Genomic DNA, 17,369 nt, shown 5'->3' with positions numbered 1-17,369 from the left:
TGTCTTTCATCTACAAACTCGGGAATTGGACCAGTTAAGGACTGAGAATGGTGCATGTCACGAAGCAGTCTGTTCCAGGTTTTGTGACCTTCCTGCCATCATTGTTCAACTTCTAAGTATTTTAGCGATCCTTTGAGATAAGGAGTTTTGGATGGCCTGGTGGTTTTATTTGCCTTTCATCCTGGACAATTTTCCTCTGACAGAGCCAAAGTGGGGTGTCTGTTTGGTTCCTTGACCGGTGCAGTTGTGGTTTGGACAATTCCTTTAGTTGTCACAGAACCCCCTTGTTTAAACAATTGTGGCAATTTCTTGGCTAACTTCAAGATGATGTCTGAGAAACCAACCGTGAAACTTATGCAGGGGACGCCTTATGTGGACTGTCCCAGGAGAAATTCTGACGTACTGTCATATTGTAGAAAGTGTCATGATCTTGCCGCTAAAAAAACCTGGATGGAACGCACTTAGATGGCCTTATTCTGGAGAGGGTTAAAAGAGCAGTTAAAGGATGAGCTGGCAATAGTTCCCAAGGCTTTCTCATTTGCTGAAATACTGGATCAAGTTCTGATTGAACGCAGACTTAAAGAAAGGAGAATGGAAAAAACAGAGTTTCACTTCTACTCCTCTTACCCCAGATTTTAGGCGGACTGAGCCTACTAACCCTTCATCTGACGTCTGACGAACCAGTTCAGCTTGGGTCAACTAGAAGACCATTGTCTAACACCGAGAGGGATCAACGACATAAGTGAAGCATGCAGTGTCTGTTGTGTAAGCCCAAATCACCTTCTGCGTGACTGTACTGTTCAACTTTCAGGCCACAGGGAGAATGACAGATTTTATTATTGGTAAAGGAAAAAGGGGCAGAAGATTCTACTCTCCTTAAAGTTTTAACTCCTCCAGTGGGTCCAGTTCACACTTGTTCATATTGGATTACATTCTTCAAGCAAGTCCATCTCTGTTCCAGCTTTTTAGATTTTGGGGGCTCCAGAATGTACTTGATTTCGGGACTTGAGCTGCGCCCAGAGACTCGAAATTCCAGTCAGGAAGAAGTTATCTCCGGATCATGTACAAACAAATGATGGATTTCCATTGATGTTAGATCTGGTGACCTCCATCACTGTTCTCCTTTCAGTGTCTTTGGTCAATCATAAAGAGATGGTTGCCTTTGATCTAATCAAGTTTCTGAACTATGCCACTGAGCTTCAAATAAACTGACATTGTCTCTCTTTTCTCCCAGTTTTGTAGAGGCAATTGTTATTCAGATGGGAGTTATTAGGCTCCACTGGTACAAGCACTTTCTGAAAAACAATCTTATTCCACCCTAGCCCAGACCTTGCTCATTCCTATGGCTTATCAATATTTCTTGATGTGCTTCAGAAGCCTTCTTCTGTTTCACTCCCTCCACATTGTGTCACTGTATCCACATAGGAATTTGAATTGTGCCATCACTACAGTCCCAGGAGCCATAATTCCCTATGGCCGAATCTATTCTATTTTTCTAGCTCGAGAAGCGCGTTTCGAGAAAATATTTGGATGACAACCTTTGGAAAGGCCTAATTGTCAGGTCGACATCCCCCTCCTGGAACTCCTCTATTGTTCTTCCCAGAGATGTCCTAAGACCTAAGAAATTGCATCAAGTACCACAGACTGAATAAAGGTCACCATTGAGGACTTTGCCTCAAGTACCACAGATTGAATAAGGTCGCCATTGAGGACTTTTACCTGCTTCCATTCATCAAGGACATCCTTGAGTCCGTTCAGAGTGATAAATATTTCACAAAGTTAGTCCTCTATGGAGTTTACCATCTGCGCCAGATAAAGAAAGGTGATGAGTGAAAGACTGCCTTTTGGCTATGAATATTGATTCTTACCCTTTGAGCTAACACATGCTCAAGTAGTTTTTTAGAGATTGATTAATATCATATTCTCTAACATACTGAACCAGTTTCTTGTGCTGTACCAAGACGACATCCTGATCTTCTCTGCTTTCCTTCCTGAACATCAAATCTATGTTTATTCCATCCTTCTACGTCCTAGGGATAATCATCTATCCTGTACAGCAGAGAAGTGCGAGTTCGAGAGAACAGAAGTGGAGTATTTGTAGCATCACCTCTCTTAGAGGCGATACTTCATGGACCCTCTTAAGATCTCTGCCATCTTGCACTTGCAGGCATGTACGTCCATCAAGGAGACCTAGAGTTTCTTAGGACTGGTGTTGCAAAGTCATCCTGTGCCCTGGGCAACCCCCAACTTTTTTCTGACTGATGCTGGTGGTAACTGATTATGACTGACCCTGGGCTCTGACTAACCAGGCCCAGGGCCAGTGCTAAGCTGAAAGGAACACATTAGAATACAGTTAAAACACCTAACATACACTAGGGTACACTAAGGTATGGTGGGGTACTCCTGTAATTGGCATGACCTACCCCATAAGCCCCTAGTATATAATAGGGTAGGGGCTTGAAACTACCTAGAAGTCCCTAGTACCCTGGGGCAAGGCAGTTTAGAGGCTAGCAGTTTTTTCAGCACTTGCATGTGTGCACTGCTGAAGCCCGAGGTCAGTTTTAAAACAGCCCTGGGTGCCAGGATTGCTTTGAAAAAGTAAATTATGCCTAAACTCGACTTTGGTGGTAGGGGCACTAAATAATGGAAAACATACAATGTTTTGGCATATTAGGGACCTCCAGGTTCTCCCCTAGGTATCCCATGATTGGTGGGTCAGTTATCTATAAGGTACACTCTTATAAAATGAGTTTTTATATGCCTGGGTAAAGTGACATTTCCCATTTCAATCCCCACATTGTGGTCAAGTGCTGCTCAAATTCGACTTTGATCCTAGGAGCACAGTAAAAGGAGAATTTGCAATATTTCTACGGATTCAGAACCCCTAAGGTCTCCCCTAGTTGTACAGGGGGTGGGGGTCCTGTAAAAATTAGGGAAATACTAATAAAATATGTTTTTATAAGCCCTGGTGCTAGAAGACTGGCCCAAGTCATTTTTCCCATTTCAAATCCCCTGTTACATAGGTTAATATGGTAGGAAGTTATTGATTAATAATTATTGATAGGAGAGGACTAGACTGACCATTCAAAGACTTCCCAGAATGGTAGTAGTAAATCCAACAATATCATATTGTTGAATTTCTCCTAAAGTGTACATACCAGAAGTTATAAGACTTTCTTGTTTGTAAGTCCAAATTCACCCTTCCAGTGGTCTGCCCTGATTGGTCAGAGTTAAGTGGTTTAGCCAGGCTGCTTTGAAGAGGTGATAAAGAGCCCCTGGGGTTAACCACTCTGCTGGGAGGGCAGTGTGCTTGTCCATAGGAATGCCAGGCCAGGGGGTGGAGTTGTAAACCATGCTCTTCAAAGGCAGAGGGGAGGCCTGGGTGTCAGTTACACTTTTACACTTTTGGCCCAGAGTCAGGGCAAGGCTTTAGCGATGTATGTGTAGATGGTAGGGGGAGAGTCTATATGGAAATAAGCCATCCCAAGGAGGGTGTTTAGCCAGCTCTTACCTCCTTGCTGGAAAATCAGCCATTATGGATTTGGAAGATTTGATGCACTCTGGGACAAATTAATGCCACACTCTACAGGATGTGGTCATACCTAAGAGGAGTTACTGATGAGGAGTTTTTCGTTTTGGTGTCATGTAAAAGATAAAAATATTACCTATTTTTATAAATTGGTGTTGGATTTTTATTTTGTGTTGTGTCTTAATTATTTACTGAAATTGTGTTATTGAATGCTTTACATACCTGTCTTTGAAGTTTAGCCTGTCTGCTCGCAGCCCCGCTACCAAGGGTTGAGCATAGGAATAATTTTCTAAGACCTATGCTGAGTCCTATCATGTGTTAGTGGCCTTATTGCCAGTGGCAGACCTACATTTACCACTACCAATAACCCATTTTCAAACAACTGGCTTTTATAGACAGTTCATAAAGAACGTAGCTAACATGAGTTGCAGTGCAGCCGCCACTTTAAAAAAGGAGAACTAACTAAACATGTTTCTTGGACTCTTAAAGCCCAGGAAGTCTTTGTCAGTCTCACAAGGCTTTCATCCAAGCCTCTATTCCAGACACACAGATCCATCTAGGATGTTTATTGTGGCTACTGATGCTTTAACTTTTACTTTAGAGTGGTGCTACTTCAACTTCAGGAGGAAGGCAACCTAATTTTTTTATTTCTCCATTGTCCTTAATTCATGTGAACAACAGTTTTCAGTTCTGGAGCACAAGCTCTTGGCCCTCATGTATGTTTGTATGTAGTGGTGGCATCTTTTAATGGGTACAGTTGAACCTGTGGTTTGGTCAGACCATCAAAACCTCTAGTTTATGCAGAAACAGCAGACAAGCTCACTGAGCCTATTTCCTTTCTCAATATCTATGTTACTCCTCCCTGGCAAAGAGAACGTTCCTGCCGATGTTTTGTCTAGACAGGGCAATTTGGTTGAGGATTCTGAGACTCCTATCCTTTTGCTTCCTGATAAAGTTGTCTGTCTGGGAAGGTCCATTTACAGCATGTGAGAGATGCTCATGCAGAGATCTCTCTGGAAGACAATGATGCTTTGCAGAGTCAAGTACATTTGCCATACCGCCAAAATCTACATTTTTTCCAGCTGGTCTTGTTGATCCCTGCTAAGGTCCTTCAAACTAATATTCTGCGATTGGGTCTCAATATTGGAGTAGCAGGTCATCACAGTGTTAAGTCAGCCTTGGAACTAGTCCTGCATTGCTCCTAGTGGCCTACTGTTCACAGTGATGTATAGCTTCCTGTTGAATCCTGTGAAATGTGTGGCGGATCCAAGGCAGTTAACAATGAGCCTTTTGGCTTTCCCCAGCCTTTGCTTGTTCAACATGATTTCCGCTGATTGTGGACTTGCCCCCTTCGGCAGAATACAAAGTGATCATGGTCACAGTAGACCTCTTTTCTAAAATGACTCCCTTTTCTTTGTTTAAAAGGCTTCTCTCTGCCAGCATGATGACATGGAAATTTCCAGCTTTTAGGTTTTGGCACTAAATTTGCTCTATCTGTGGCATCCATCAACTTTTGTCCTTAGGTTACCATCTGCAATCTAATGGACCGATGGGAGGGTCAACCAGAGTGTTTAACAGTATCTGAGGTGTTTGTGCGATGCCACTGAAAACAACTAGGCAAAATATTTAACCGTAGCACAGTTTTCGCATAACAACTCTGTTTAGTCTGCTACAAAACTTCTACATTCTATTGTCTCCCGGGTTCCCATCCTCTTTCCTTTCCATCTTCTCCATCGTCCACTCCTCTTGTACCCGTTGCAACTGATTTCCTATAGACAGTCGTCGCTCCTCTACTGAGATGGAGGAGTGTCGCCCCGCTGCTTTTAGAAGTTGAAATGAAGGAAAAATAAAATGGAAAAAAATGGATATTGTTATAATTGTATTTGTTCCTGCGTCTTTGCGGGGAGTGGCTGCTCTGCTCTCAGAGTAGGGGAAGGAGTGGTGGCCCGCTCAGGCCGGACATTAGTCATGCACACTTTGTATGTTCTCCATGCAGGCTGCCCAGGCCCCCATTTCCCATCTGAGCGCCGAACCATGGCGCTCAGACCAATCACAACGCTGCATTGCAGCGTTGTTATTGGTCAGGGGAGCCTGTCTACTTCCTCTTCCGGCGACGACTACGAGGGACGAAGTGGAGAGACGTGAGGAAGTAAGTTTCCTTTTTTTATATCCCCCCTTCGCGCCCCGCCAGCTGCTACTGCCTATATAGTCTTGACTCTGAAAGAAAAGTGTTTGCCCAGAATTTACAAGATTGTAAAACTGCTGTGAAGGCTAGAACCAATAAATTAAGAAGATCGATCCAAAACCTTAAGGTGGGAGAGAAGGTTTGGATGTATTCCAGATTCTTGCCCACTAGAAAAATACCAGTACGGGTTTACCCTTGATTTCTTTTTTTGGTCCCTTTGTAATAACCAAAAAATCATTCCTGCTGCCTTTTAGCTTCGTCTTCCTAACACTGGGAAGATTCACCCTCCTTTTCATGTCTCCCATATGAAGCCATTTGTGCCTTAGACTTTTCATCTGCATTCTCCTCCCATCCACGGTATTAGCAGATGAAAAACTTGGGTACAAAGTTAATGAGATCTGTGTTTCCTATATTTGCAGATGCTGCTTACAGTTCTTTATTCACTAGAAGGGCTGTCCGGCTAGTCAGTGACTTTGGGTTCCTGCCTTTTCAGTCTAGGTTGGTTTGTCAGTGACTTTGGGTTCCTGCCTTTTCAGTCTAGGTTGGTTTGTCAGTGTTTCTGACCTTTCCTTCTAAGCCTGGGGCTCTAGAGGGTGTATACTGCTGCAATCAGGGGGTCTCAGCCACTTAGGTGTCCCAAGAATCGTAGTCCCATGCTCGGTTCCTCTGTTACTGGGTCCCAGGAAACACTTGCACTCACCTGGGGCTTCCTTTACTTGTGCACCTGGGCTCCATTCTGTTGCTCCTTGCTCCAAAATACCAATCATTTGCAACTGCCTTTTAAAGCTGCTATGCACATAGTCTGGTTCAGGTATTTGTTCCTGTTTTTTCCCTTTTCCACTATGGCTGTTTTTCCCTTGATTCTTTTCTGGATTTGTTATTCCTGTGTGTTTCCTGTCGTGCGATGTTGGATGTCATTTCCTTTTCCTGTTTTCTTACTATAGACAGGCTTCAGTCTGATTGGAGGGTATGTCGCAACCAAGCGGTGTTCCTTCTCTTGTTTCCTATGAGGATGAGGTGTATTATATGTTCTAGTTGTGAGACCTCACTGTGTAATACACTCACAAAACAGTCTGTGGTCCAGTCACGCTCATTTGTAAACCTCTTGCTCAAACCTGGGTAGCTGTGGCTTCGAGCAACAAGGTTTAAACAAAGGAACTAGTGTAAAGCATTTGGAAGCATCAAACAACAGAATAAGAAAGTAATATAACACAAATGAAATCTGACATTAATTTATAAAGATAGAGTATATGTTTATGAATTTTTAGTTACCAGGATTAACCAAATCCACCGAAGGGTTCTAGAGATATAGATTTTTAGGTAACAAAAACATCTCAGCTTTTAAGTCCAAAGAGCAACCAAGCACTGGTAACTGTTACGTTTGGAAACTTTCGAAATTTTTTAAAGAGTTGTGTTTGACTACTCTGGCCTGGAGTGAGCGTCCAATTTCGACAAGTAGAAGGTCAGGGGAGCCAATGTGGAGTATTTGGACACAGTTACCTGGTCATTCAAGCAGTCTCTACTGGGATCTGAGGTTCAATATGCTATATTTATGCCCAGAAAGTGCCTTGGGAGTGATGCGGTCACTAGCCAATGGGCTACCAGGATCGCTACAGCCTTATGACGACTTCCAGCTATGTGTGGCATCTAGCAATCCCACAGTGCACTATTCTGCCCACTATTTCTGAACCATTCCTTAGCTTTGAAGAGTTTGGCAGCCCACCCTAGAGGTGTGGCTACCTGGGATCTACACAGCCATGGAAAAACACGGTTTTGCAACTGGTTTCCTCTCTCTGTTCCAGTCGCCAGCCCGTCTACCTGAACAAAGTGAAGGAGTCCATTGTACCATGTTGATCAGGCCAATGCAATAGCCTCAAAAACACAAGTGTCTCTGCATCTGCTGCTTCAAGGCAAGTAGCAAGTGCCAGGAAGATAAATGGGCTATAATAGGCCCATATCTTCTGAGTGTATGCGATGCTGCTCTTTCCATTCGTGGTCCATGAGGAACTCCTTCACTTACACACAAGTGGTATCTGGGCTTTTTTAACACATCAGTTTTTACCTGAATAATAAAGACCATTTGTCTGACAGTATCCACTACCCATATTTTTTCCAAGGCCCTGTACTTTTGGACCCAATTTTATTATTGAAAATCATAGGTGTGAATTCAGACATGTTCAACAAAGGTCTTGAAAAGGTCTATTAGAACCAAACAAGTGTTAGCTGTGGGAACAACTTACTCCTCTTGGTTTCTCTGCGGACCAAAATATAGCTTTGTGATAAGCCTAACTACATTTGTCTACTGAACTTTATTGCAATACTGTTATTCTGAGTGCTTCGTTGCCATATTTTGCTCAGTGTTGGAACTCTAGGTGCACACGAAAGAGGCCTGATTGATGAGGTGGAATGGGGGACAAGTAACTAATGGGTAAAGATTTTCACCTCGCAGCTTTTATGAGCGATCTGTATTGTGTCTAGGATAAAGGATTGAAAGTGCACCTTTATGACCTTGAGTGTCTAGAAATATCAGAGCAATTGTTGCATCTCCTCCATAGTGCATTTTTACTTTTTGTCGAGTGTTATCAAATATTAATGTAGTACATATCCATGTTATATCAGACAGAGGATTGTTATCTGAACCTTTAACCATTAGACTGAGACCACAAATTACATATTCCAGGATTCCCAAGGGGAGCTTCCATATGCAACTCTAAGGAAGGTTTACATTTGCACTATGCACCATTTTTTTAGTGTGAAAAACTTTATTCACAGCTGCAGGATCTGACATTGCACCTTATATTACACTGTGTCAACATATCAGCTGGTGTTTTATATTTTCACCCCATGCAGTTCCCCAACTTGTCGGTACATTTGAACTAATAAGAGACATCAACATTAGCAATATACTGTACTGTCAGATATCAGCGTCATGAGATTATACAGAGGTATTGTCCAAACATCCCTTCACCCACCCACCTCCCCCCACCCTCTGGCGTACCTGAAATTCCCATCTCCCGGCGGTAGATCAATTCTCCATCTAAAGTGTGATCGGACGCATTCGGCTGATGTATGCAGCAGTGTATGTTGCATCTTGGGGTAGTATAGTTATGGTGTGAGAAAAACTGGGGCACACCTTCACTCGCTATGTTCCGTGTGACTCCTCCCGTCTAGGTCACCGACCCGGCACCCGCACCCTGAGTCAGGTCCTCACTCTCCAATGTAATGAGCATAGCCTCCCACTCCTGGGAGATGGGGAATTTCCGGAGACCACGCGTTTCCTCCCTCCTAAGTGATGTCCCGTCCGCCCTTCCCCATTTAAGTACTTCCGCCTGCCAGAGGTGTATCCCAGGCGATCTAGGGGACTTCCATCTCATTGTAATTGTCCTGAGTGCCAGGTCCAATAGTTTCAATTGGGCCCTCAGTACCTTAGGCCTTCTGCGCAGTCCCAACAGACAGTACAGCGCCTCCTCCGGTACCGGCAGGTTGGTAACCATCCGCAATGTCCGGCACACCCCCAGCCAGTACTCCCAAAGACGTGGGCATAACCACAACATATGTAGGAACCCGGCCTGTTCCTTACCACAGCGCGGACAATTATGGGGAGAATTCGGGAACATTTTATGGATCCTCATAGGGGTCAGGTATGCCCTGTGTAAAATCATCCCTTGTATAAATCTAAATCGGACATTGCGAGATACCCGCCTGGGATGTTCTAGTATCGTGGCCCAATCCTTTTCAGACAGCTCTTGGCCCGTGCCATGTTCCCATGTCTGCAGAAGCGCGGTGAGTGAGACTGCTGCATGCGCCCTGACCCCCGTGTACAACCATCTCACTAGGTGTTCTCCTGGTCCCATGTAGTACAATAAGTGTACTAGGTCATGTTGTGGGGGTTGTAGGCGTTGGGGTGCCCATCTGTGTTGTATGTAGCGTGTGACAGCGGCATGTAATTGGTATAGTCTGGGCGGGGGGGGGGGGCACCAGTGGCCTGTACAAAGACCTCATGAGTAAGAAGGTGGTTATCCCCGAAAAAGTCCCCAACCCTTTCCACGCCCGCCTCACGCCATGGTCGAAGCGCTCTGTCCGTGAGCCTGCCTTGTGGCGTCGGAACACCCAGCAGAGGAATGTTAGCTGCATACGCCTCAGCTGGGGACAAATATGCTAAAGCTTTCCGCCAGCAACTCAGAGCTGTGCGCAGGAGAGGGTGGCACTCCGCAGGTATGCAGCTCTTCGGGAGTAGCAGGGCATGCAGCTCTCCTCGCCTCAGTCTGTCAGTCGTAAAATTTATTTTGTGCAGGTTCCGTCCTGCCGTCCAGTAGGATAGCCATTGAAGTTGGCTGGCATAGTAGTAGCCTCTAAAGTCTGGGGCACCCAGCCCCCCGGCCCTGGTTGCCAGCTGTAGCTTACGGAGTCCAATCCGTCGTCTTCCCGCCCCCCAGATCAGAGAGGTTAGGACAAATTGAGGGTGTCAAAGATAGACTGTGGCAGAATTACCGGTAGATTAATAAAGAAGTAGAGCATGCGGGGGAGCATGACCATTTTAGAAATTGCGATTCTACCCATGGTCGAAAGTGGTAGCGTCGTCCAAAATCCCACCGAGGCGCGGAGACGGGATATCGCTTTTTTAATATTTCCCTCTATACAATGCACCATGCACGTAGAAGTCAGTCCTTCCTCCACAGCTACCACCCGAAAGATGCAGGAACTACAATAAAAAAGACGAGGCAAGCGACTTGCTCTTAATTGTTTGGGAAAGAGCCAGGGATATAGGACTGGAGTATTAAAGTGTTTACATTTGTGGCACAGTGATGTTATGAGCTGCTTATGCAATTGGCAGAGTAGTGTGAGCTGCATATTTATTTGGCACAATGGCGTGCCAGGCTCTCTATGTATTTGTATTGTAATGAGGTTAGCTTCATATTCAGTTGACCCAATAATGTCTGGAGCTGTCTATGGTTTAGTATCAAGCACCAGAGGTTAAAGATTTTAACCTCAGGCCCTGGGCAATCCCAGAAACCCCTCTTGAATCTCCCTTTTTGGATGGCCTCTGCCTTCCTAGGTACTCACCATTCATCACAGAAGTGCAGGCACAGTGGTACACCCATGATGGCTGTCGGGCGTTGTGGGTGTGGCCAGCGGGCCGCCTGGGGTGAGCAACGATAGAAGCATTCGACGCGCCTTAGGAAACCTTCGCACCTGTGTGATGGAGAGAAGATTTGGTTGTATAAATAGGGCACAGCTTCAGTAATCCAAATGGGCATATAACTTGTGCCCCAACAGGGAGATAAAGAATTGGCAGCCACCATGAAGCCTATAACAATACATACATCAATCCATTGTAGTCCCATAGATTATACCCAAGAAACCTGAACTGTACACACTAAGCTACAATAGACTTGCAGAAATCGGACACCACTTGACCCATGCCAACTTTGACCTGAAGAAACCTGATACTGCATACACGTTGCCTACTGAGACCCACTAAAAGCTGACACTGCATGCCCCTTGGCAACTTAAATCTTGAGAAAATGTACACTGCACACACCATGCCAGCTTTGACTCCCAGAAACTTGACATTATGTACACCATGACAGTGTAGACCAACAAAAGGCAAAGCTGCATAAACCTTGGCAACTTAGACCAACAGATACCATACCCCTCACCTTAAGTAAGGCTTGGAAGATAGGAGAACTCATCTTATAGGACCTGGGATTACTACACGCTCACAGACTTTGTTGCATTTACCTTTCCTTTAGCTCTCCGGTCCGCCCTGGTTGTCACTGTTTGCGGAGAGGGAGCTAAAGGCTTTACTTTATTCAATATTAGGTTGGAATGCAGCGACCACCATTTGAGGTCGTTTAGAGGTCCAGTGGTTCTCTGGTCAGTGTCTGCTCCCTATATAATGCCATACAGGCGCAGATGTGCGCCAAAAGTGTGCCAAAGGCAAGACTGTCTGCGCCCGAAAGCCGCCAGGCCGCAGGGACCCTGCACCTTTTACCATTGAGGTATGACCCCCTCTATGATTTGCTTTACTAATAATGAGCTTAAAAAGCTTAATGACCTGGCAGTCCCGCATATAGGGCCATATGCATGAACACATTTTACCATAGACACAGAATGGGCAAAACCCTTTGATGCATCTGGCCCATACTATCTTCAATGTGCTCCCCAGTTTCATGTCATGAATGTGGAGTTTCTTGCATTACCAACATTGCGACCTGGTCAACTAGTGAAAGGGAAGGCCCTAACCTAGAATCTGTGCGGGCATCTGAAGTAAAGACCTCTCTTCCCAGGACTCAAGATTTCCTGAACGAATCATATGTTGAACTCTCTAGTGAATCTCTTACACTAAAAGGACTTTACTGTAACACAAGGTCCATCCCTTAGCATGCGACAGAGATGTGGTATGTTTGCACTTCTTTACAACCTGACATTGGATTTGTCACTGACTCCTGGCTGCACCGATTGGCTCTTACTTGTATTCCTATTGCGCTTCCTGACAAATATAAGTGTGTTAGACTTGATACAGAAACCATGAAGGGATGTTGAGTTGCTATATCTCAGGGGCGTGACAAAGGCCCCCGCAGTGTGGGGGTCCCCAGGCTTACCCATACTGAGGGGTCCCCTTAGCATATCTTGCACGGGAGACCCTTCATGTTTGGTTATGCCACTGTTACAGCTTTCCTGGACTCTTTGAAGGTGATTATCGATTCTCTTCTTTTTGATCGAATTAAGTTATGTGTTTTCAAGTTAGAAACCACTCACTGTGATCTCTGGAAGGGTGCTCTAGTGTGCTGCCCTTCTGGCTCTAAGAAGGACTTTAGCCACAAACTAGCAGAACATTTAGCACCTCATGTGCTTGTCATGGACAATTTCCTCTTGTGAGAGACTTTATTATCACACAGAAATTGTCTCTGACACTAACATTTCCCTCCTATTGACTAATCTCGAAATGATAGCTTTACATCAGAAGGTTGTTGGTCCTACCCGAATGGCTGGCCATACATTGGGCCTCGTCTTTACTAACTCCCAGCACCTCCACATTGACTCCCCAGAGCTCTTCATATGGACCAATCAGTTATCCATCAGTTTCCAGATTCTGGTTACGGGTATTCACCTAAAGCCAAAAAGATTGGCTGTATTACGATGAGACCTTGGAAGCAGTTCCTTCCAGTGTTTTTTGAACCAGCCTTTTGTGCTCCAAATCTAGAAAACACTCCAGATATAAATTCTGCTTTAACCATTTTTCAAGACTATTTCTGTAGCCCGCTAGATATAGGTGTCGCTTTTAAACAGAGCTCTCCTAAGACCATCAGACATAATGCCACATGGTATTCAGTTGAATTGAGGCATGAAAAGACGAGCTGTAGAAGATTAGAACGAGGATGTTGTGCCTCGAAGTCCACCGCTGATAAAAAGAGATACAAATTAGCCTTAGGGACATACCATAGTAACATCAGGGAGTGCGTATGCTAAGACTTTATACCATCAGCAGGATTAACCAAGCTGGAAATTCTGCTAAAGAACTGTTAAAGGTACTAACTGAATTTACCAAGCCACTTTTTGCACCATATTTATTCCAGCTTCTCAAATTTTATGTGATACCCTGGTGAATCATTTTGAGGCAAAAATATATCAGATTTTTTTTTACCACCTATTTACCCTTCACTGATCTGTGTGTTAAAAAAAAATCCTCTCTCCTGGGATTCTTTAGCAGTGCTTAATAGGTTTGAGCCTATCAATCACGTGCAGGTGTCAGAACTATTGATCAAAGTTAAATCAGGTTCACCTGCTGATCTCTGTCCTCCTTATCTAATGACTGCTCTGTCTACTTTACCCACACCTACCATCACTTCCTTATTTAATGTATTGTTAACCTCAGCTGTTGTGCCACTGGAGTGGAAATCTGCACAAGTCACACCCATTCTAGAGAAACCTGACGCTGACTCAAAAGAGCCTGCAAATGTTCTGCCTTTTCACTCTTTCCTATCTTGTGCAAGGTTCTTGAATTCTATGTGAATAAACAACTTTCATCCTACTTGGAGGACCATCCTCTTCTGGACCCCTCAAAGCCTGGCCTTAGAGCTTTTCATAGTACTCAAACAGCCCTGGTGACAGTAATTGTCTCTAGAAGTCTATTTCTAGATGCTGGAATGCCATCAGTAGGAAAGGGCCCTTTTGTATGGTCACCCTCCCACTTTTTACTCCAATAGTGATGGTTATGACTCTGAAAGTGCACTTGATGCTCCTTCCAAGGCCCCAGGGCCAGGGCTCTCTCCTTAACACTGATACATGTGAATTGGCAACCCTAGTTGGAAAGGACTTTAACGCTCTCATAAGTCCCTAGTATAAAGTACCAGTGGTACCCCAGGCAAGGGTGTTACAGGAGTCACAGCATTCTTTGCATGACCCATGTAAATGGATGATAGCAGGCCTGCCATTGCATACTCCAGGAGTGGTGCAAACTACTAGAACTCAACTTTACCCCCCACCATGTGTGGCAAAGTCAATGCACTATTTTTATTATATGTCAGTCACCCCTAAGGGAGGCCTCCTAAACCCAGGAGGCAGGGTGCATAATATTAAAGGCGAGGACATATCAGTTCAAGCTTACATGTCCTTATAGTGGTCTTTACCATTTAAGGCTACTATAAGTGATAATCAGTAAATAGGATAACATGGGCTGGCACCAGGGTACACTTGAGGTCACCAGCTCAATTATGGTTCAGCCGAAATATGTCATTTTGGTATCAAACAACGTGCCTCATCATTCCTAACTCAAATCGTGTTTTGAAGATGATATTTCATGCACCCAGATGGCTACCTTAGAGGTTGCCCACCTGGTTGCCCCAGCCTTTCCTGTTGTCTGGCTGCCAGCCCACAGCTGCTGCAGCCAAGACAGGAATCTGTCCCCCTGACAGGAGGTTTGAACTCACCCAGGAGTCAAACAATAGCTTGGACGAGAAGGAGGTCAAACCTCCCTCCCTGACAGTGGAACATCAAGGTGGTGCACTTCAAAGCCTTCACCACCTGTTATATGCAACCAGACTGTCTCCCAAAGGAGGAAACAGCCTTCCCCCAGACACATTTACACACAGGCAGGCGGGAAAATTAGGTATTCAGGAGATGCATATTCCCAGGGGCCTAGCCACACATCTAGGGTGGGCTACCTGGTCTATACAGCTTAGAAATGTTTCTACCATTTTTTAAAGTAGCACAATAGAGGATTTGGGGTAGAAAAGGTGACTCACAATTCTGGATGTGGTCAGCTTAGGGGTGGATTAGCTGCTGGGTCTGGTAGCCCATTGGCACCTGCACCCACAGCCCTAATGCCCATAAATCTAGGATTTAAAGGCTAACCCTGACACCAGATCCTCAGTTCTGATCTGACTTGCAACAAAGGACACAAGAAGAGACCGGAGTCTGCGACAACAGGAGCTGCACAAACAAAAGGCGTGATACTCTGCACCTGTGGCAACCTTCCTGGTACTTCACGATTGCGACTCGTCCTGGACTAAAGATTGGGTCTCCTAGACAGAGGGACCTCTTTGAGAGCCAAATACAACTTCAGTATCCTCTGGACTAATGACACTAGTCCCCTGCACCCCACAGGTAAAAACAACGTACCAGAACCAAGAAATTGCTGGCCTTCAGGCCCTTTAAGGGATTGCCCCCAAGAGTAGATAGTTCAATGCATTGTGGGAAACGTAGTCGTGAATTCCAGCAAGTTTCAGGAAGCTACCGGTTTCCTCTGAACGTCGAATTGACTTTCTGCTGACCTTAGTACTGCTGCCAAGACTTATTGCTCATCAAGCCAGCAACCACGCCCTTTACTTGACGCTGCACATCAGGGGAACCCTGCAAAACCTTCATCCGACATCAGCAGCGGCTTCGTTATAGACTTTTGCACCCGGTTCCCCACCAGCACTGTGTAAATGGTAAAACAGGCTCCACGTTGGCTCCCGCTTCAGCACCAAGGACAGCCAGGATAACTCTGGACCCAGGCTTCTTGAGACACATAAAATCGAATTGACTGTCATGGCTTGGTCCTAGGACCCGCATCACATTTACCCTCCTTGGGCTCCATGCAACTCGGCCTGCAAGTGACGAATTGTCACTAGTGCTTTTTCCCATTGACTGCAATGACAACATTTTGCACTGATTAAATGTTGCTTCTAAAATCCACAACTCCTATTACACTCATCCGATTGACTTCATTTTGATGTCTACATTAATATAAAAATCTCCCTTATTTTTATAAATTTGTATTGGATTTCTTTCGAGTCGTGTCAGTTACTTATTGTCCATGTTGGTACTCTGAAATGCTTAACACATGTTCCTCTAGTAAAACCTAACTTCTCTTTGCCACTTTACCAGGACTGAGCTAAGGATTTATTATTGCGCATCCAAGGGCCATCTGTGGAGTATTGTGAGTATTGCATGGTGAAGCCTAACCAGCATCAACACATAATACTCCACCTTCCTACATAGGCTATGTTGGTCCATCTTGACTTGTCAGCAGCGTTTGATACTGTCTTGCATTCCATCTTTATTTAACAACTACATGATAGGTATCAAGGGGACAGCGTTAGACTAGCTTAAAGACTTTCTGAACAACAGGACCCAAATGTCTCCTTTGACACCTTTCATTTAGAGATATTACCTCTGGGTAAGGGGTGACCCAAGGATCGTCCTTGAGCCCCACTCTTTTTAACATCTATATGGCGTCCCTTGCCCAGATAGTTACGTCTTTTTTTTAATACTCTCCTAGGCAGATGTTACCCAATTAATCATCTCCTTTGGGCAAAACCCAGAAAATGTTAAATAGGTTTATCAACTGCATGAAAAAAATTGCCACATGGATAACCCTTAACTCTCTACAGCTAAGTGGAGACAAGACGGAGATCCTGTTGTTCGGAAAAGCTCAAACATATTTGTTGGATGATTGATGGCCCACTGAGCTAGGATCAGCGCCGTCTTCCAGAAAGACAGCTAAAAATGTTGGTGTCTTCCTTGACGAGAACCTGCCCATGAAGGGTATGTCCATTTGTGGCGCATTCTTTGACGCCATGCTCTTGCTCAGGAAAGTATTTCAGTGGTTCCTGTTAAGATCCAGACCGCTTACTCAAGCTTCAATAAACAGTTGTCTTGACTATGGAAATCCCTTACGGTTAACATCCAATGAGTCCCTTATCTCTCAGAATATAGCTGCCTGTCTGGTTAACAAACTTCCTCTAGGTTTACCATCGCCTCCTCGTTTATTGCTCTCCATTGGCTCCCAGACAGGAAAAGATGCCTGTTCAAACTTCTTTGTCTGAGACATAAATCTTTGGCCGGTTAGGGTCCAGTATGTCGATGGGAGAAACTTACTTACTACTGCTCAGTAGAAACCTGAGGTCAAAAGACAAACTGCTATTGTGCCCCTGTTGTATCTGTTCGTTCAGATACGGCGGTCGATCCTTTTCATACTTTGCCCCTTACCACTGAAGCAGGCTTCTCTTATATATTTGCTCCTGTGCTGACTGCACGAGTTTAAAAAGATCTGAAAACCTGGTTGTTCTGACCGGCTGTTCTGTCCTGACTCTGTTAAGTGCCAAGATACTCCTTCAGAAGTGAGTCGTTGCACTATACTAAATGCTAATAACACTGTACACACCA

At 44.7% G+C, this 17,369-nt stretch overlaps 1 protein-coding gene across 1 annotated transcript in view; it reads right to left on the bottom strand.

The window, feature by feature from the left end:
- LOC147748185 (riboflavin-binding protein-like) overlaps window positions 1–17,369 on the bottom strand; it is a 128,102-nt gene that overhangs the window by 10,585 nt on the left and 100,148 nt on the right. Inside the window, exon 4 of the mRNA XM_086959099.1 lies at window positions 10,779–10,907. Coding sequence (XP_086815225.1) covers window positions 10,779–10,907 — 129 coding nt within the window. The remainder of the gene's footprint in view (window positions 1–10,778; window positions 10,908–17,369) is intronic.

The sequence above is a fragment of the Lissotriton vulgaris genome, chromosome 1_1 (assembly GCF_964263255.1).
Source record: "Lissotriton vulgaris chromosome 1_1, aLisVul1.2, whole genome shotgun sequence".
Taxonomy (NCBI): Eukaryota; Metazoa; Chordata; class Amphibia; order Caudata; family Salamandridae; genus Lissotriton; species Lissotriton vulgaris.
Note: the sequence above shows the minus strand (reverse complement) of the source record. Positions and strands in the feature narration are given on the sequence as shown.